Source organism: Bos grunniens, chromosome 20 (assembly GCF_055505025.1).
Source record: "Bos grunniens cultivar Pamir isolate PY7600 chromosome 20, Bosgru_T2T1.0, whole genome shotgun sequence".
Lineage (NCBI taxonomy): Eukaryota > Metazoa > Chordata > Mammalia > Artiodactyla > Bovidae > Bos > Bos grunniens.
The window spans coordinates 72,489,358-72,511,067 of record NC_141184.1 but is presented as its reverse complement, the minus strand read 5'-3'; the positions used below and the strand labels follow the sequence as shown (position 1 = coordinate 72,511,067).

The 21,710-nt window shown below is 45.1% G+C and overlaps 1 protein-coding gene and 2 pseudogenes across 2 annotated transcripts; all 3 read right to left on the bottom strand.

The window, feature by feature from the left end:
* Nucleotides 1-99: 99 nt before the first annotated feature.
* LOC147350712 (uncharacterized) lies at nucleotides 100-3,216 on the bottom strand. The gene is made up of 3 exons (XM_086362289.1): nucleotides 2,254-3,216; nucleotides 1,826-1,892; nucleotides 100-1,114 (listed from the first exon to the last, which is right to left on the bottom strand). The coding sequence occupies exon 1, from the start codon at nucleotides 3,095-3,097 to the stop codon at nucleotides 2,396-2,398; it is 702 nt and encodes a 233-aa protein (XP_086218415.1). The 5' UTR covers nucleotides 3,098-3,216; the 3' UTR covers nucleotides 100-1,114; nucleotides 1,826-1,892; nucleotides 2,254-2,395.
* Nucleotides 3,217-6,657: 3,441 nt separating this feature from the next.
* LOC147350711 (5S ribosomal RNA) lies at nucleotides 6,658-6,776 on the bottom strand (annotated as a pseudogene).
* A 9,882-nt stretch (nucleotides 6,777-16,658) lies between these two features.
* Nucleotides 16,659-20,735, bottom strand: LOC147350710 (olfactory receptor 4P4-like; annotated as a pseudogene). Its single transcript, XR_015149018.1, has one exon. The product of XR_015149018.1 is annotated as an olfactory receptor 4P4-like (transcript).
* Between the last annotated feature and the right edge of the window lie 975 nt (nucleotides 20,736-21,710).

Genomic DNA, 21,710 nt, shown 5'->3' with positions numbered 1-21,710 from the left:
AAGTAAATTAAAGGCGGAACCCACATGTAAAGAGACATGCTGTCTCTGTCTACCAAGATACCAGCTGCATAATAAATATCACACTGTGACCTGAACGCATCTCTTGCTGGCTTTTTTAATGTGCCGCTGAAAAAGTAAAAATTACATTTGCTACTTATACGATCCAGAATGGCTATGTCATCACAATCTAAAAATGTACGCCTAGGTCCATTCTTTAAACATGTTTACAATCATGTAAAAAGATGATTTACATAAAAATAAGGCCTTTGTCAGAGCTATACTACCCTATCTGTCTGGGAAGTGGCACCTTCACTGTCCAGCTCGATGGCTCTGTAGCGGGTGCAGGGCATCTCGATTGGTCCCCAAAGAGTCTCACCGGAGAGGAGGGATCCGGGTCCACAGAGACTGGGTTACAGGAGAGATTTTCAGTCTTCTTCTAGGCATCCTTTCAGCCCAAATTTCATTAGAAGCTCACATTTAACACCCAGTACTTTTAAATCACTTCACGCTGTGGACAAAAAGCATTTCTTGCTAGAAAAAGTACAGCTTAGGCCAGTCGTTAACATCCAACAACAATTGGTTGAAATTAAGTTTGCTTATTTCAGAGTGATTGTTGGAGAGCTTGGTTACATTCTGGAAGGATAATAAAGCACACCGTGTCATGATGATTTTACAATCGCAGGAAAACCCCTTCTCTCATGGTTTAACATTGAAAAATTAAACAAGAATAATTACAATAAATGCATCATTTACAAAAGCCCTGTGTTTGTTCATAGGATTTATACAGACAAGCACTACAGTACATTCATTTGAAAGACTGAAATCAGGTATCAGAACATGAAATTGATCTGAAAGGATATTCATAGCCTGAATATACAAGAAAAAGGAAGTAATTATATAAATGAAGTCATAAGTTTACATAAATATCAGAAACATTAAATTCTAAAATATTTTCTCTATGGTATTCATGAATTTTTCACTAATTAAAAACCCTGTAATATCTTCGGGTCTATGTAACAAGTATTAACAGAGTAAAGATTCCATCGAGTTCAAAATGTAGTCTTTGTTGTATACTGGATGCTGTATAAACATCTGGAGAATTCGTGCAGGTAAACTGGAAACACACACACAGAAAAGTCAGTCCTGGGTTGGCAGCTGGTGCCCCAGCCCCTGCCCCTCCTGACACCCCCAACCCCCACCCCATTTGGGGCTTCAGCTGCTTTGAGAATTCAGAGAAACATGGAGGGCCAAGCAGATCAAGGAGAGTACTCTGTGGCTGACTTTATTCTGACATACAGCTAAAAGCTGCTGGTAAAAAAAACTCAAAAGCCCAATCCAGCTTTCTAGCTGAGATGTGAACAGGACAGAGCAGACAGCCTCCTGCCCTCAGAGTTGCTCGAGCAGGGCTGGGCCCCAGGGCCGGACCCACCAGAGGCCCACCCAGAGCAGCACCTGCAAGGGAGGGTGGCCCCTTAGCAGCAGCCGAGCCCCAGATGCCGGTGCACCTCCGTGTGAAACGCTGGCCTCCGTACGGAGAGGCCCAGGGCAGGGCAGCCTCGTGAACCCTGACGCTCTGGGCCCTGTTCCCTCCGAGAACGTGCACGCAGGGCGTGGCCGGCAGCACTGCCGCTGTGGGAGGGATACCCATGCGTCCCTATGCGAGGGGCCTTGGCCATGCTCTGACCACTCCGGCGGCAGTGGGGCGCCAAGGTCACGTTCTCTGCTGTGAGGGTTCTCCCAGGCTAACCTCCAGAGACCCACTGACCCTCCACTCCCTGGGGCGTGGGCTCCGTGCCCCCGCAGGACCAGGCCGGCCTGTACTCACCCCGAAGCACATCAGGAGCAAGTCCTGACTGTAGCAGAATCCAGCCCCTGCATTCCCGCCATACTGCCTGGTCCCATGAGCGCGGGAGGAAGGGTGCAAACACAGAGTGCGGTTAGTCGTGCAACGTCACATGGGGCACGAGGACACACAACGCACACCCGCAGCAGTGCCCACTCCTACTGAGGGTCTGGGGAAACTTCTAGAGGGTGGATGAGCCAGAGAGAGCGAGCCTGGGGGCTGCCACGTGGGGGTCCCTGCCACCCGGGGTGGGGGGAGGGCGGTCAATGGCACATTTGATGACGTAAACGTGGTCATGGGGACAGATACTCCACGTCGGCAGCTGCCAGTCTCTCCTTAGACCTACGGATTCACAGAGCTCCACATTCACAGATTCCACACAGTCTATTGTTATTCAATTTTACACTTACCTCATTCCCTCAGCTGCCAGCTTTACGAGAAAGAGGTAGGAGATGACAAGACCACCATCAAATGTGAGCCGTCGAGATCAGACGAGATCAGGCGCGGTCAGGGTGGTATGGCCGTAGAAGGAGGCGGCTGCCGCCGGGCGCCCTAAGAGCCCTGCGCTGTGCCTCCCTTTCGGTCTGACCTGCCGGTTGGGCCAGCAGGCCGCACCTCACCATGGGGGTGCGCGCTGTACTTGAGCCGAAGGACCCGCGACCAGACTCCGCCGGCCAATGCCGCCACGCCCCCGAACACTGCCACCCCGCGGCCAGCAAACGACTGGCCAGGATCGGCAGCCCGGAGGGCTTCCGGGACCCCCAGGGGCATGCCAGGCGTGCGTGCGCACGGGGCCTGGGGGGTGGGCTGAGGGGCGTGGAGGTCCTGGCGCCCTCCACCCCGGGCCTCTCCAGGCCAGGCCGTGCTCGGCGAGCCGGGCCTCCCCCAATCCCGTTCGCTGCCCAGGGCCACGCGGCCTGGAGGTGTCTGGCTTTCGGCCCCGCCGCCGCCCGACCCCCGCGGCCCTCGGGCCTCTGAGCCTCCTGTGGGCCTAGGCGCAGCCCAGCCAGGGCCCTGAGCGCCCATCCTGCCCGACACCTGCCCGGTGCCCAAACCCACCGGGAGCCACGGAGGCGCGGTCCACCCGAGCGCCTCAGCCCCGCTCCTTCGCCCTACCGAGGCCCCCACCTTTCCCCCACGCCGCCGGACAAGCACACAACCTTCCTGCAAGAGCAGACAAGCAACAGGCAGGCACACGGACAGACATACAGACAGTCGACAGCCCGCCGTCGCAACCTCATCAGCCAGAGCCATAGCACCTGTGAGAGGCCCGGGCCAGAGGAACGGACGGGCCGCCGGGTGTCAGGAGAGACAGAGGCAGAAAGAGATGAAAGTTCAGAGATAGACTCCAGGACTGTGAGAGGGAGCTACAGATAGACAGACAGACAGACGCGTGCGCGCGCGCGCACACACACACACACACGCGCGGAGGCAGAGACAGAGGGAGACACAGAGCGAGCGACAGAGAGACAGCAAACAGGAGACAGACAGGGGAGAGAGGATGGCATCGGATCTGAGACAGACACACTGGCACAGCCCGTGACGCACCTCAGAGGAAGGCCACGCGGAAGAAGCAGCTTCCCCAAGGGAGGGGGCATCAGCTTTGGGCCGGGCCCGGCTGGACGCGGTGCCCTGGGGCTGGCGGTCACCCGTGGGGACCCCAAGACTTCCTTGAAGCCGAGGTCTCAAAGGTCCCCTTTGGCCTGGCTACCTAAGGCGAGACCCAGCCCCCACCCCCAGGCCAGAGGGTGAGTGTGTGAGAGTGTGTGTGAGTGTGTCGGTGGGTGAGGGTGGGGTCGGGTCGACTTGGGGCCGGGTGGATACCCAGAGTGGAGGGGGGAGGGTGTGGAGGCCGGGGGTTGGGAAGCTTGCGTGTCCTCTTGCTGTCTCTCTCTCCCTCTTTCTCCGTCTCCCTTACCTGTGGTTTCTAGCTCTTGACCTGTCTCGGCGGCAGGGTGTGTGTGTGTGTGTGTGTGTGTGTGTGTACCTCCAAACCCAAAGCAACTTTCTATGGAGACATAGTGAAGGGTAAATGCATTCTTACTCATCTGATATATCCTAAAACACTGGACATGTCTGGACTCAAACTTTCAGGGCCGCCTTCCTGCCACCCCTGGCAAGCATTGATGGTGCAACTGTAATCCTCTAAAGGACCAAAAGTCCTGTAGAAGTCCAGACATCTGCTCTGTACAGTCTCTTCCTACAGTACAGAAAAGTATAGAACAGAATGACACATTCTTTGTTAATTGTACAGATGAATCAGCTGCTATCTGCTGCCTAGTCAACATGGTCAACATGAGGAAGTCAAGCAAGAGTTCCAAATCTCTTGAATGTGGTCCTTGGAAATACTTCTTAGTTGCTCAGTTGTGCCCAACTTTTATGCTACCCATGGACTGTGGCCGGTCAGGCTCCTCTGTCCGTGGCATTTCCCAGTCAAGAATACTGGAGTGGTTTGCCATTTCTTTCTCCAGGGGATCTTCCCGACCCAGGGATCAAACCTGAGTCTCCTGCAAGTGGATGCCTTCCCATCTGAGCCACAATACAACGAATTGCCTAGTCAAAATACAAAGAAAAGAGCTAGTGTTCTACTAAGTGGAAAGACGATTTAAGAAACGGAAGCTTTCCTTTGTTGGTATATTTGAATCTTTATTTAGTTTTATTTTATTTTTAGGATTAAGGCTACTTCAACAAGGCAATGGAGAAACCCCAGAGTTGAAAAGCAATTGACTTTTTAAAAGAAACATGTGGCAGGTGAAACTTTCTTCATTTTTTAGAGTTGGTTCAATGCAAACTCTTTATTCAATAAATATGACTCTTGTGAACTTTATTTCAAATCTCCACGATGAATCACTAAGGCATCAAGGAAGAAAGGAGTAGAGGTGGAGAAAAAAAGAGCAACCTTTCCCCTTGGCTCCATCTCAACCAGCTGCTTAGTTCCTTCATCTCATGGACTATGATCTGGGATAATCTTGTTTGTCTGATTTTTGTTTGGGGACCGTTTCTAGTCACAGGGCTAGAAACAGTGGAGGGGGTAAGCCTTTCTTTCCATTCCACATCAGACCCAGTGGGCAGTCCAGGCCCTGCCCACTGCATTGAGTCTGTAGCAACAGAATCACCAGTGATGCTGGTTAACAATGCATATTGCTGGAATCCACTCCATTCGCTACTGACTCTTTGAGGTGGTGGTCTGGAACCTATACCTGGAAACTTTCTTGATGATTCCAAATCACACCAAAGTCTGAGGACTATGGAAGATCTTCACATTTCTGGAAGAGCCGCACACCTCAAGAAGGAACCACAAGACTTGCCTGAAATGGTAAAGGTATAAGTATTGGACTGAAAGTTGGAAGGTCTCCACCTTTGCTATGTAAGTAAAATGATCTTTCTTTGAAATGAAAATGGATAATACTAAAAGTTCACATTGTTCTAGAGCATTAAATAAAAAAAAAACCCTGAATTATAGAAATCTGATGTATGAGTTCCTGGAAAGCAAGAACCTATATTTATTGATGTGTCTTCATGCCTTAGATCGTGCCTTGAATATAGTGTGCACATCAACAGAAGAAAGAAAAGAACTGAATCGAGAAAGATACAAAGAGATCAAAAGTCCTGAGCCAAGTGAAAAGTTGAGGCTTCGCAGAACTTTTCTGTCTTTCACACACTGAATAAATATTGAGCACCTACTATGAGCTAGTAGGCATGCAATATGTTTCTGGAAATAGAATGCTGAGAGAAGAAGAAACACAGTTCCTTCTTTCACTGAGACTAATCTAATGATAAATAACAGGCAGATACTTTGAGAACTTCTATAGGGGCCTCTTCCCTCACCAAAAACTGGGTGTCAGAGAAGGCTTTTCAGACTAATCATTGAGTTGAGATCCATAGGTTGAACCAACGTAAACCAGGGTTGAGATGCAGGAAGAATTTCAGGCAGGTAAAATAGCATCTTGGAAGGCTACGTGACAAGGGAACCTTAGTACATTCAAGAAATGAAAAATGCCCTATGGGATGGAACCAAAAGAGTGCAGAGGGCATTCCAGTGAAAAGAAATCAGAGAAGAAAGTGGGGACCAAGCAATGAAGGGATTTGGTCATATCTTCACTATGATGGGAAAATACAAGAGCAGTTGGAGCAGGGAGGTGATAGAATTGCATCTGCATTTTAAAAAGGTCATCTTGCTCCACATCACTCATGATTGGACAGACTCAACTCCAAACTACAACGAGGTTCCACTTCACATTAGTCAGAATGGTCCTCATGGAAAAGTCTGTTGATAACAAATGCTGGAGAGGATGTGGAGAAAAGGGAACTCGCCTCCACCGTTAGTAGGAATGTGAGTTGGTAGAGCCACTATGGAAAAGAGTATGGAGGTTCCTGAAGGAACTAAAACTAGAAGTACCATAAGATTCAGCAGTCCCACTCCCAGGCATATATCCACCAAAAGTATAACTGAACAAGATACATGCACCGTCTGTGCACATATATCTGTGTGTGCGCGTGGGTGCGCGCGAGCTCGGGCGTTCGCTGGCGAGGATGGGGGTGGGGTGGGGTGGGGCTGGGGCTGGGGCTGGGGCTGGAACTGGTGCAGCCCCCTGGGATTGCCTGAGGCACGCCAAGGAGCCCCAGACGGAGACCCGGGACGGTCGTCTGGTTTCCTGCAAGCCAAATGCGGAGGGGCTCGCGGGCCGCGCGGAGGCAACCCAGGTCTGCAGCGGGAGTCAGTGCCCTGGCCACCCAGCCCCAGGAGGGGCTGGGGCTGCGGGAGCCCAAGAGTTGGGACGTGGGGCGGGGGCTAAAGGAGAGGGAAGGCAAAGAGCCTACAGCACCCGATATGCCCAGACGGTCTCCCACCCAAGTACTAACCAGGCCCAACCCTGCTTAGCTTCCGAGATCAGATGAGATAGGGCGCGTTCAGGGTGCTATGGCCTTAGACGGAGGCTGCTGCCACCCGGCGCCCTAAGAGCCCTGCGCTGCACCTCCGTTTCGCTCTGAACTGCCGGTCAGCCATTCCGTCTACAAGTAATTTTACTCCCTCCCCTTTCTCTCCCTGCTTTCTGAGAGTCTCTCTCCTTCCATACTTGATGGTGTAATGAATGGATGCCTTAGATCATTTTCCCTCAACATTTTTTTCTCTTTATTTTTACATTGATTTCTATGAATTCATCTTCAAGTTTATGGATTATTTCTGCTAGCATCTCAAATGTGCTGTTGAACCTATCAATTTTTCATTTCAATTATTTTAGTTTTCAAATCCAGAATTTATGTTAGTTTCCTTTAAAAAAAATAATTTGTAGCTCTTCATTGAGTCTCTCTGTTTGTTGACTTCGTATCATACTGTCATCTAATTCTTCAAACATGGTTCCATTATTTCATTTTGTAGTTATCTTTATTTTGATATTTTATCTTTTGACCTTCATACTGAATTTATAAGTGATATACTTATATGAGTTATCAGTGGTATGTTTTACAAATGCTTTACTCACCACCATTACAACATTAGAGTTTTCTGAGTTTAACTGTATACTTACCTGTCCCAGCAGGTTGATAAAGAGTCCAAGCCTAAAGCCCCTTTAAGGAGGAGGCAAACTTGCTTTCTTTTTCACATTCTTTTGCCTAAGACAAGTAGGCATTGTAGGGAGCAGTATCTCAGGTTCAAGGACATTCCTCTTTTTGAGCTTTGGATGTATGTTATAGGAAAGGGTGTGGGCAAAACGCTCACATCCTTGAGATGTTTTTTGTCTATTCTCAGAGGCTAGTTGAGAAGTATATATGGCCCCACTTAAATTAGTGAGCCCCTTCTGATGTCTGTGTCAGAAGCTTTTTCTGTCACCTTCACTTTAAATAAAATATACACAAAGCTCTGAGTGACTGAGACTGTCTTAGGCCCCAGAGTAATATCTTCTTCTTAGACACCATGAATCCAGTGGCATCGGTCACCGTTGACTGCTAGGTTATCATCTTGGGGGCTTGTCCAAGATCTTCAAGACAAGGTAAGAACACTCAGAGTTGAGATTCTTTTGCTCTTTTACTGTGGTCTCTACTTTACTACAGAGAAGGCAATGGCACCCCACTCCAGTACTGTTTCCTGGAAAATCCCATGGGCGGAGGAGCCTGGTAGGCTGCAGTGCATGGGGTCGCTAAGAGTTGGACACGACTGAGTGACTTCACTTTCCCTTTTCACTTTCCTGCATTGGAGAAGGAAAGGGCAATCCACTACAGTACTCTTGCTTGGAGAACCCCAGGGGCGTTGGAGCCTGGTGGGCTGCCAACTCTGGGGTCTCACAGAGTCAGACACGACTGAAGCAACTTAGCAGCAGCAGCAGCAGCAGCTACTTTACTAAATCAGAAGCATGTGGACTGAATTTCTTTTCCCCAGTCAGCTTTTCCTGGTCCCTCTGACCATTTCATATCTGCTTGGGGAATTAAAGTTATTAACCTTGTGTGCCAGATTGTAGACTTTCAAGGGACTTGCAATCCATGCTGTTATTGTGCTTTTCTAGCAAGACCCCCACTCCAAGTTTTACAGGACACTGCAGACAGGAGCACTTTAGGGAGCTAGCTGGAGCTCTAGCTCCAGGGACATCTCTCAGACTAGAAATCACCATCCTGATCCCACAGACACACAGGCAAGTTCTTGTCATGGCTATGCCTCTGGACTATATGGATTGAGGCATTGCTGGTGAGCATGAGATTCCTGAGGACACAGATTGGGACACCCCAGATTTGGGCAGATTGAAAGTGCATTGGGCTTCTTCCCTTAGTAACGCTAGCTCTTAGCAGAGCAGACGAAGCCCTCCAGTGGCTCTTGTCTCAACTCCTTAGGTATTCTTTTTGTACAGTCTGATGGACAGGAATAAAAAGGATGATGTTGGCACTCCATGAATATGAAGGATTAGTTTTTCCTCGCAGGCGGGCCCTCCATCGCCTCCTTTGTTATTAAATAGACTCGTGTGGCCACTCTCAGGAGGATGTCTTGGGTTTTCTGTTCATCCCTTTATGACTTGCCACTTATACTGTTATGAGGAATGTGCGCAGGTACACAGAAGTTGGGTGCTTCCCCTAGTGGTCTTGGCTCGGCAAGCATCCGGAAAACTACTCTGTTCCACCCCAGGTGGTGCCGGAATAAAAGGGAAATCAAACCAAGGTTTTAATGGTGAGGACCTGGACATCAATCTGGGATGCCATCAGGTCTAACCCTGGTGCATCTCCACCATGCCTGGGTGGTAGAACGAGGGGGGTTGGGAGTAGGACACCTTCACCTGTAAGAGACAGGTTAGCTCTGGCCAGGGAAGGAAGCTTAGGTGGAAAATCAGTCTCCAACCCCGTCTAGAGCAGGGGCAGACACCTCTGGTAGAAAAAAGCCATGGCACTGGGCACTGCTTTTTTCTCTCTTACAGATGGGGCCTAACAGTCCAGAACCACCCGCCTTGAATAATATCTTGAAAAACTGGGATAATTTTGATCCTCAAGGCCTAAAAATCCCTTATATATGGGGTTTCTTTGCTTTAAGAGAAGACCTCACCTGCCCAGAGAGAGAATCCCTGCTGGGACATCTTATCGATCAGTCTACCCCTGTCATCAGAGCCCATCTGAGCACTCTCTGGTTTAAAGTTTAGCTATGAAGCTATGACTACATGAAGGAGAAATGACATTTTGAACCCTGAATGGCCATGTGTATTCTTTAGACTCCGGAGAAAACTAGGTAAAATGGAATCTTTTTGAAATTGCAAAACTGGTTCTTTTTGCACATGTAATTACTAAAAGTTTGACTTGTGAAAATACTCTTTTGGGGAGCTCTGATCCTGCCTGAGAAACAGAAACATGCCTGGGGAAAAACCTGAATTAACTCTTATCATGTCCTTGAGATACACAGCCCACTCTATCTGGGACTCCAGCCATGAGCTGGAACTCAAGCCAAGAAATTAAAAGGGACAAAGAGACATTTTAAATTTCAGGTGGAAAACTGTGAGGTTTCTGTCTGTCCAGATTTGTGTGTGTCTCGGTGTATGTCTCCATCCTTGGAAAAAATTGCTAAAGGCTAAGTGGTTCAATGCGCTCTAATTAATTGGCCTAAAGAGAAGTCAGTGCTTACAAATCAAACAATTCTAAATTCAAGAAAATTAAAGTAAATGAATTTGAGGCTTGTGTGATCTGGGAAATAATCATTACTGAACTGATACATGATATTGATGTTTGTTTATTGATCTAATTAACAGAGGCATTGTGAAGATACTTTTATAAATGATATAACTTTGGGTGATTTATCCTTACCAATCTACAGAATGATGATGTAAAGTACAAGTCATGGTTTCTGAAGAAAAGTAAGATGTGTGTTTTCAATAAAAAGTAATAAGGAATGGAATTACATTCTATTAAGGAAAAGCAAAGTAAGTCTAAACGTACAGGTGGCTGTCCTCTAAATGGACAAATGAAGTGATGAATACAGAAAGTGTAACCAGGTGTGTTGCAAGTGAAAGAAGAGTTTTGTGCATGCTACAAGTTTGTTAAGACATTAAACTACCTTTGAAGTCTTATTGTTACTATGACTAAGTGAATAACTATTGTTTCACAGTGAATATAAGCTGTTACCAAACTGGAATTTGGTTTTCTCTCACTGATTAAAAGAACAAAGTTTTCTTGGAATGTGGCTTTTGAGAACAGACTACAGCACATATGAACAAAGCTCATTCTGCTTCTACAAAAGTTAACATGTCTTCAGGGAATTTAAAATGGATTATAAATGGCCATAAACCAAAGAGTTGGGGCTATGAGAGGTCCAAGATGGCCACTTGGCTTTTCCTGGCTCCCTGACAAACCTCATTTTTATTTGATAATGCCTTTCCTGGCTTCAGGATTAATATCTCAGAATAGAAAAAAATGGTTAAAAGGTGCTTTCCACAATCTCCAGTGATCAGGGCACCCACTTTGCTGGACAGGTCATACAGACGTTCACAAAAACTTCATGAGTCTCTTTGAGACTATTGCTTTCACTGATGTCCTTGGTCATTGGGCAAGGACAGCAGAACAAAGGGATCAATTGCATGGGATGGAGTAGACTGCTAAATATGACCACAATTTTCACGACTTTTTGTCTGACATATTGTTGACTTTTACTCTGTGTTTTCAGATATAAAGAAGCACTTCTCCTCGAGTTACTGATCGTTTAAAACAATCTAGTGATTTACTCCTATGGGTAAAATTATACCTTTTTTCTCTCTGCCTCATCCCTCCAGAAACTGGAGACACTTGGGTTCTGAACAGCCTTATCAGGCAAATAAAAAGTCTGTCTCCCGACATATACAGAAATCTCAACGTATACTGGGGAGCTCTAAAAGAAAAATCCACCTAACTGATGTCAGGCCTATGGCATCTATTATGTTTCACTGAATATTAAGTTCCAGTTTTTTTAATTAAGGTCTGTATTTACTAAGACTCACTCCTTAGATAGTTCCTTGTGGTTATGTTACATTGCTAAGAGGTTGAATTAAGTTGTTAAAAAGGACATTCTGAGTTTGTTTCTAAAGCTTATCTCAATAACCAGTCTTTGAATAAAGATCAGATGCTCAGGATCTACAAGCAGGATATCAACAGCAAGCTATAGTCATTTAGCAAACTAAGTCAGATGACATGGAGATGTCACTGGGCTACACCTAATAGAAGTTCTTGACTTAACTTCTTATGATTCTACTATTACTGCTATTGTTTTCGATATTGCCTGTTTCAAGAAGTGTTGTTCCTTACATTCTCAAGTGTGTGACTGAGCCACTAAGTGAGTCACTGTATGACTTAGCTGTAAAAAGAAGAGAAGTGAAAAGCAAAGGAGATAAGGAAAGATATAAGCATCTGAATGCAGAGTTCCAAAGAACAGCAAGGAGAGATAAGCAAGCCTTCCTCAGCGATCAATGCAAAGAAATAGAGGAAAACAACAGAATGGGAAAGACTAGAGATCTCTTCAAGAAAATGAGAGATACCAAGGGGACATTTCATGCAAAGATGGGCTTGATAAAGGACAGAAATGGTATGGACCTAACAGAAGCAGCAGATATTAAGAAGAGGTGGCAAGAATACATAGAAGAACTGTACAGAAAAGATCTTCACGACCCAGATAATCACGACGGTGTGATCACTGACCTCGAGCCAGACATCCTGGAATGTGAAGTCAAGTGGGCCTTAGAAAGCATCACAATGAACAAAGCTAGTGGAGGTGATGGAATTCCAGAGGAGCTATTTCAAATCCTGAAAGATGATGCTGTGAAAGTGCTGCACTGAATATGCCAGCAAATTTGGAAAACTCAGCAGTGGCCACAGGACTGGAAAAGGTCAGTTTTCATTCCAATCCCAAAGAAAGCAATGCTAAAGAATGCTCAAACTACCGCACAATTGCACTCATCTCACATGCTAGTAAAGTAATGCTCAAAATTCTCCAAGCCAGGCTTCAGCAATACACGAACCGTGAACTTCCAGATGTTCAAGCTGGTTTTAGAAAAGGCAGAGGAACCAGAGATCAAATTGCCAACATCTGCTGGATCATGGAAAAAGCAAGAGAGTTCCAGAAAAACATCTATTTCTGCTTTATTGACTATGCCAAAGCCTTTGACTGCGTGGATCACAATAAACTGTATAAAATTCTGAAAGAGATGGGAACACCAGAACCCCTGACCTGCCTCTTGAGAAATCTGTATGCAGGTCAGGAAGCAACAGTAAGAACTGGACATGGAAAAACAGACTGGTTCCAAATAGGAAAAGGAGTACATCAAGGCTGTATATTGTCACCCTGCTTATTTAATTTCTATGCAGAGTACATCATGAGAAATGCTGGACTGGAAGAAACACAAGCTGGAATCAAGATTGCGGGAAAATATCAGTAACCTCAGATATGGAGATGACACCACCCTTATGGCAGAAAGTGAAGAGGAACTCAAAAGCCTCTTGATGAAAGTGAAAGTGGAGAGTGAAAAGGTTGGCTTAAAGCTCGACACGCAGAAAACGAAGATCACGGCATCTGCACCCATCACTTCATGGGAAATAGATGGGGAAATAGTGGAAACAGTATCAGACTTTATTTTGGGGGGCTCCAAAATCACTGCAGATGGTGACTGCAGCCATGAAATTAAAAGACGCTTACTCCTTGGAAGAAAAGTTATGAACAACCTAGATAGCATATTCAAAAGCAGAGACATTACTTTGCCAACAAAGGTCCGTCTAGTCAAGGCTATGGCTTTTTCTGTAGTCATGTATGGATGTGAGAGTTGGACCATGAAGAAGGCTGAGCACCGAAGAATTGATACTTTTGAACTGTGGTGTTGGAGAAGACTCCTGAGAGTCCCTTGGACTGCAAGGAGATCCAACCAGTCCATTCTGAAGGAGATCAGCCCTGGGATTTCTTTGGAAGGAATGATGCTAAAGCTGAAACTCCAGTACTTTGGCCACCTCATGCAAAGAGTTGACTCTTTGGAAAAGACTCCGATGCTGGGAGGGATTGGGGGCAAGAGGAGAAGGGGACGACAGAGGATGAGATGGCTGGATGGCATGACTGACTCGATGGACATGAGTCTAAGTGAAGTCCAGGAGTTGGTGATGGAGAGGGAGGCCTGGCGTGCTGCGATTCATGGGGTCACGAAGAGTCGGACAGGACTGAGCGACTGAACTGAACTGAACCGACATAACATAAGAAATCCCCACGTAATAGGAATTAAAATCAGTATATGAGTTTTCTCATACAGTGTGATTTACTAGCGAAAAGCAACCACCACCCCACAACCTGAATTGCTCATGAATCCAGACTGAATGAGGCAGGCAGAATAATGTCTTATTTTAAGCCTCATTCCGAGAGAGAGAGATTTGTATGAATGATGTCTCTGTGAAATGAAGCAATATATGCTGGCCTCTTTGTTTCCTAGTACTTGTACTTATTAACAAGAGAGATAAGAATGGCATATATTGTAAGCATCTTTTTTAAAAATTCCTCACCCAAAATATCTGGTATTAAACTCTGTAGTTCGTGGCTGAAGGTCATGGATTATGGTTTATGCTTAATTTACACATGAAGGCAGAACTGAGGTCTCTATGGAAGGCTATTAAACACTATAAGCAAACACAGAGATGGGGATATTGAAAAATATCAGTTATTACCAGATATTCGCAACTATCTGGGAAGATGAATGGATGATCTTTATGAAAATGTAACTCCAAACAACTGATCCACTTGAGGAGATAATTCAATTGGGAAAATAAGTAAGATTTGGTTAATTTACATTATTTACTACATATTCATTCAGTTACTTTGATAACTTTTGCCTCCTTAAGATTATTATTTACAATTCTGAAACACCATTCTTTTTTGACATGTAAATATGAAGCAAAATATGAAAATAATATTTGCAAAGTATCTTGCAAGTACAAAAATAAGACACATACATATTCAGTTCAGTTCAGTCCCTCAGTCGTGTCTGACTCTTTGAGACCCCATGTACTGCAGCAAACCAGGCCTCCCTGTCCATCACCAACTCCCGGAGTCCACCCAAACCCATGTCCATTGAGTCAGTGATGCCATCCAGCCATCTCATCCTCTGTTGTCCCCTTCTCCTCCTCCCCTCAACCTTTCCAAGCATCAGGGTCTTTTCAAATGCGTCAGCTCTTCTCATCAGGTGGCCAAAGTGTTGGAGTTTTAGCTTCAACATCAGTCCTTCCAATGAACACCCAGGACTGATCTCCTTTGGGATGGACTGGTTGGATCTCCTTGTAGTCCAAGGGACATTCAAGAGTCTTCTCCAACACCACAGTTCAAATGCATCAATTCTTCGGCCCTCAGCTTTCTTTAGAGTCCAACTCTCACATCCATACATGACTGCTGGAAAAACTATAGCTTTGACTAGACAGGTCTTTGTTGCTAGTAAAGTAATGCTCAAAATTCTCCAAGCCAGGCTTCAGCAATACGTGCACCATGAACTTCCAGATGTTCAAGCTGGTTTTAGAAAAGGCAGAGGAACCAGAAATCAAATTGCCAACATCTGCTGGATCATCGAAAAAGCAAGAGAGTTCTAGAAAAACTTCTATTTCTGCTTTCTTGACTATGCCATAGCCTTCGACTGTGTGGATCACAATAAACTGTGGAAAATTCTGAAGGAGACACACACATAAAATAGCCAAATATTAATATGGCCTATCTTTGTGTGGAGAACAGTTAACAACATTTTTATGACATATTAATAATATGATTCTTTAAAATTCATAATCTTTCCTATTAATTCTAAAAAATATTACATTATTTGAGAGAGAAACATTAGAAAATATCCTATTACCTAAAATAAATCTATAGTATTAAATATAGTTTAACTCATTATATAGAATACAAATCTATACTATCAATAGTTACATTTTATATCCAAAACTATGCACATTTTCATAAGAAAATGCAGCAATCTTAAAAATGTATTTCAAACAAAATGTATACTTTGCACTAGAAAATCATGAAAATCCTATAGGTATGGATGTATACACATTAGACTTCCCTGGTAGCTCACCTGGTAAAGAATCCATCTGCAATGCAGGAGACCTCTGGTTGATTCCTGGGTCAGGAAAATCCCCTGGAGAAGAGATAGGCTACCCACTCCAGTATACTTGGGCTTCCCTGATGGCTCAGTTGGTAAAGAGTCTGCCTGCAGTATGGGAGACCTGGGTTCAGTCCCTGGCTTGGGAAGATCCCCTGGAGGAGAACATGGCAACCCACTCTGATATTTGTGCCTGGAGAATCCCCATGGACAGAGAAGCCTGGTGGGCTACAGTCCATGTGGCCACAGAGTCAGGAACACCTAAGCACAGCAGCAGAATATATATATTCCCATCACTGAGTCTGATCTATATTTTGTCAAATATTATTTTAGGATTATTCTACACTTGAAATTAGATACGAAGTGAAAGTCTTTTACTTTGAGATAAATCATCTATTTTGAGGAACTAAAGGATTTATATTTTCTTCTTTTTTGTAGCAAAGTCAGTTGTAGTTTATTTATTCCTTGATCATGTATACTTAATGTCAAACCCAGTTAAAATAGCAAGAGTTTGTATATATTTTCCCCAATACTTACAATGTTACTTCACAAACAGATCACACAGTGACTTGCTTTTCAGACTGTAAGACTTGCCATGTAGACTATAAGGCTGGACTTTACACTATGTTGTATTTAGATCTACATATTCATTTCACTTAAGTAAAATAATCGCAGTTCACAAATACACACAAAAAGATCTCTAGGTACTTGATTAAAAGAAATCTAGAGTTGTAGGATACGAGGCTAGGTATATAGCTCAGAAAGGAGTTTGCAGTATGTGATTGTTCTTATTTTCCTATAACTGCCTTTTTGTTTTTGTTTTTGTTTAGTCGCTGAATCATGTCCAGCTGTTTTGCATCCCCATGGGCTGTAGCCCACCAGATTCCTCTCTCCATGGGATTTCCCAGGCAAAAACACTGGAGTGGGTAGCCATTTCCTTCTCCAGAGGATCTTCCTGGCCCAAGGATTGAACGTGTGTCTCCTGCATTAGCAGGTGGATTCTTCAACTGTCTTTTACCTTTTAACATATTATTACCTTTTATACCTTGAGGCCAAGTATTTTGAGAGCGAAGTCTCCCCCAGGTTTAGCCTTCAATACAGGCAGGATCACTCTCCCTCCAGACTTTTCACTGTGTTTTTACTCTGTAAAAAGTTTTCTTTTCTTTTCTTTTTTTTTTTTAAACAAAGGGGATTATTAGTGAAAAGTGAAATCAAGGAAAACACATTGAGAGGAAAATAAAGAAGGAACCACTGAAGGCAAGCTGTTGTTGGAGGCTTGGCTTTTACACATTCTGACTGATTTTCCCATTAGCAGGAGAGAATCAGCAACAGAGGGAGTGATGAGAAGACAGTCACTGGTGTCAGACGAATGACCTTCAGATCATTAAGCTCCCTTCCCAGAACCTTTTATTGCACCAAACTCTTCTTATGGAATTTTTCATCTCCATGTTTCTAAGTGTGTAGATAAGCGGGTTGAGCATGGGGACAATAATTGTGTAGAAGAGCGTAAACACTTTATCTTCTGGTAATGTTGTGGCAGGTCTAATGTAAACAAAGATGACAGGTGTGAAAAAGAGGATCACGGACTGTGATGTGGGAACTACAGGTGGAAAGTGCTTTATGGTGGCTTTCTGCAGAATATGTGCACACATTATACAGAATCAAAGTGTAGGAGGCCATCAAAACCACAAAGAGCACCAGTCCCATCAAGCCAGAACTGGCAATGACAAAAAAGCCAATTTTGTGTGTATCAGTGCAGGCTAGTTTCAACAAAAGATATGCATCACGGAAATAGTGATCTATTTCACTGGGGCCACAGAAAGGTCAAACAATCGCAAGAAGAAAGAGACCAAGAGAATGAAGAAGTCCCCCTGCACACGACGCTATGAGAATTGAGTGACGTTTTTGCCTGTTCATGGTGATGGCGTCGTGGAGAGGTTTGCTGACGGCCACATAGCAGTCACAGGCCATCCCTGTGAGGGTGAAGACCTCAATCCCCCCTCAAAGAAGTGGGTGGTGAAAAGCTGTGTCATGCAGTTTTTATAGGAAATGGCCTTTTTCTCCATCAGTAAGTCAGTCATGAGTTTGGGTGTCACAGTGGAGGTGTAGAAGAGGTCTGAGAGTGCAAGGCAGTTAAGGAAGAAGTACATGGGCTGGGTGATTAGCTGACTGCATGTAATAGAAATCACAATGATCAAATTCCCCAACCAAATAGCCAGGTAACAGAATAAGAAAAATAAAAAGCAGAGGATCTGGACTTTCTTGTCCATAGAAAGTTCTAAGAGGATAAATTCAGTAACATTATTTCTATCTTCCATGATCTGATGTTCAAGAAAGTGATCTGAAATGACAAAACCAATGAAACGAATCATTGATGAGAAAATGGAAACCTAATATCTACTTTAAATGGCACCAATGCCTTTTAAAGACAAGTTATTTTGAGACCCAGTGAAATCATTTTCATTTAATACGAGTCTTTGACTATCTAGTACTAATATTCTTCTAAGAGCTAAGAATACAGTGATAAATTAGACAAAGTTCCAGTTTTTATATAATTTAAATTATTTTGTGAGGAAGCAAGGAATTATATTTATCAAGAATTTTAAAAAAAGAGATAATCTTAATGGTGTTAAGTAGGGTGACATATAATGTGCCAATTTAGGATGTAAAATAGAGGTAACTATAGAATTTGCTTGATTAAGTGGTTTCTAATGAAATCACAAAATTGGTGTAGGGTGTGTGGGTGGGTTTTGCAGTGCTGGCACAGAGTCAATGTTAAATAAATATCAATTAAATAAAAATCTGGAAAGTGAACAATGTGCTATAATTTTGAAGGAATAATACAATAAATAATCATCCTTTAGTCAGGTAATTCATGATAAAACTGAAGAACAAATCATTTTTATGAGTGGACTCATAATCCTTTTTGACTTTTAAGTTAGTTAAGTTGCTCAGTAGTATCTGATTCTTTGCGACCCCGTGGACTGTAGACCACCAGGCTCCTCCATCCATGGGATTCTCTGGGCAAGAATACTGGAGTGGGTTGCCATTTCCTTCTCCAGGGGATCTTTCTGACTCAGGGATCAAACCCAGGTCTTCTGCATTGCAGGCAGATGCTTTAACCTCTGAGCCACCAGGGAAGCCCTTTTGACTTTTAAGAGGAAATAATTCCTTCATGTGAAATACTCCATGAAACTTTCATATTTCTTAAACAATATTTGAAGCATCTCTAGGTTAATATATTGACAACTATGCTTTTCCTGTTTGTCTATATTTCTCTTGCAAGATTATTTCCTCTTTCAAAATATATTAACATTCAGAAGTTATTTGAGTTCCATCTTATCAGACTGTAATTATAGTTGCCTAGTTTGGAAATAATATACTGAGAAATGGGCTCCACTAATTCCAAATTAGTTCCCCTAAACACAATGCAATAAACAAGATGGAGCACTTCTTCCCGTAATTTCTTAGAGAATTCACCCACACAGTCTGCATGTGGAGTAGAGTTCCCTTTGGTCCACATCTTCTCTAGCATTTGTTATTGATAGACTTTGCAATGAGGACCATTCGGATTCGAGGAAGCGGTCCCTCCTTGTAATTTGCAGTTGAGTCGCTCCAATCATTAGTGTTATGGAGCAAGATGAGCTTTTGGAAATGCAGATGCAATTCTATCACGTCCCTGCCACAACTGCTCTTGGATTTTCCCATCATATTGAATATATGATCACATCCCTTCATTGCTTGTTCCCGAAGTTTGTCTCTGATGCCTTTTCACTGGAATGCCCTCTGCACTCTGGCTTCCATCCCATAGGGCATTTTTCATTTCTAGAATGTCCTAAGTTTCCCTAGTCACATAGCCTTCCAAGATGCTATTTTCCCTGCGTGAAATTCTTCCTGCATCTTAACCCTGGTTTACGTAGGTTCAACCTACGGATCTCAAACCAATTGTTACTCTGAAAAGCCTTTCCTGACACCCAGGTTTTGGTGAGGGAAGAGGTCCCACTATAAGTTTGCAAAGGATCTGGCTGTGATGTATCATTAAATTCCTCTCAGTGAAACCAGGAACTCTGTGTCTTCTTCTCTCCACATTCTATTTCCAGAAATTTATTACACGCCTCCTAGCTCATCGTAGGTGCTCAGTATTTACTTAGTGTGTGAAAGACAGAAAAGATCTTGGAGGCCTCAAGGTGTCACTTGGCTCGGCACTTTTGATCTCCTTGTATATTTGGCGATTGAATTCTTTCTTTCCTAGGTTGATGTGTACACTATAATCAAGGCAAAATATAAGGCATTAATACATATCCATAAATATAGTTTCTTGCTTTCAAGGAACTCGTACCGCAGATTTCTACAAGTTAGGGCTTTTCAAAAGCTCTAGAACGTTCAGTGAACATTCAGTATGATTCATTTTCACTTCAAAGAAAAATCGTTTGACTTCCATAGCAAAGGTGGAGACCTTCCAACGTTTAGTCCAATACTTATACCTTGACCATTTCAGGCAAGTCTTGTGGTTCCTTCTGGAGGTGTGTGGCACTTGCAGAAATGTGAAAATTTTCCAATGTCCTCAGACTTTGCTGTCATTTGCAATCATCAGGAAAGCTTCCAGGTCTCCCACCACACACAGTCAGTAGCCAACGGAGTGCATTCCAGGAATATGCGTTGTTAACCAGCATCACCGTTGATACTGTTGCTGCACACTCAATGCAGTGGGCAGGGCCAGGATTGTCCTCTGGGTCTCATGTGGAATGGAGAGAAGGGCTTCCCCCACCCCCACAGAGCCCAACACCCCCACCCGCTGTTCACAGCCTTGTGACTAGAAACGGTCCCCAAAACAAGAATCAGACAAACCAGAGAAGCCCAATGATAGTCCTTGAGATGAAGGAACTAAGCAGCTGGTTGAGAAGGCACCAAGGGGAAAGGTTGCTCTTCTTGTCTGCCACTCTACTCCTTTCTTCCTGGACGCCTTAGGGGTTCGTCATGGAGATTTGAAATAAAGTGCACAAAAGTCATATGTGTTGAATCAAGATTTTGCATTTAACCATCTCTCAAAAAGGAAGAGAGCTTCACCTGCACATGTTTCTTTCAAAAACGTCAATTGCTTTTCAATTCTGGGGTTTCTCTCTTGCCTTGTTCAAGTAGCCTTAAGAGTAAAAATCGACGAAAACTACATAAAGATTCAAAGATACCAACAAAGGACACCTTCTGTTTCTGAAATCATCTTTCCATTTAGTAGAACACGAGCTCTATTCTTTGTATTTGGCCTAGGGAATTAGCAATGTCCTTGTTCAGATGGCAAGGCATCCGCCCGCAGGAGATTGGGGTTTGGTCCCTGGGTCGGGAATATCCCCCCCCCCGCCCCGCCCCGGAGAAGGAAATGGCAACCCACTCCAGTATTCTCGCCTGGGAAATGCCACGGACAGAGGAGCCTGATGGGCCACAGTCCATGGGTCATATCAAAGTTGGGCTCAACCCAGCAACTAGGAACAGAAGTATTTCCAAAGACCACACTCAAGTGTGTGTGTGTGTGTGTGTGTGTGTGTGTATCTCCTCTTGCCGTCTTGGAGTCTGTCTCGGAATCTTCATGTATTTCTGCCTCTGTATCTCCTGACAGCCGGCCGCCGGCCCGTTCGTCTGGCCCCGGCCTCTGCCAGGTGCTCTGGCTCTGGCTGAGGAGCTTGCGCAGGCCAGCTGTCTCCCTTGGCGTGGGTGCGTGCGAGTGTCTGTCTGTGTGCCTGCCTGTGGCTCGTCTACTCTCTCAGGAAGGTCGAGTGCTTGGCGGGCGGCGTGGGGGCAAAAGGGGGCCTCGGTAGTGCGAACGGGCGGGGCTGAGGCGCTCTGGTCGACCGTGCCTCCGTGGCTTCCGGTGGGTTTGGGCACCAGGCAGGTGCCCGGGAAGTTGGGCACTCAAGTTTCTCTGCGCCTAGGCCCGCAGGATGTTCAAAGGTCCCTGGGCCGCGGGGGTTGGGAACCGGGGGGCCCCGAAGACCGACACCTCCAGGGCCCCGCGGGCCTGAGCAGCAAATGGGATCGGGGGTGGCCCCGCTCAGCGAGCGCGGCCGGGTCTGGAGTGGCCGGGGTTGGGACGGCGCCGAGACCTCCGCACCCCTCAGCCCACACCCCAGGTCCCGCGCGCACGCACGCATGCCCTCCCGGTCACTGGGTGGTCCTGGAAGCCCTTCGGGCCCCCGAGCCCAGGCAGACGCTTGCTGGTCTGGTGTTGGCAGTGTTCGGGGGGCGGGCCGGCGTCAGCAGGCTGGAGTCAGGTCGGGGGTCATGCGGCTCAAATACAGCACGCCCCCCGACGAGAGGTGCGGCCC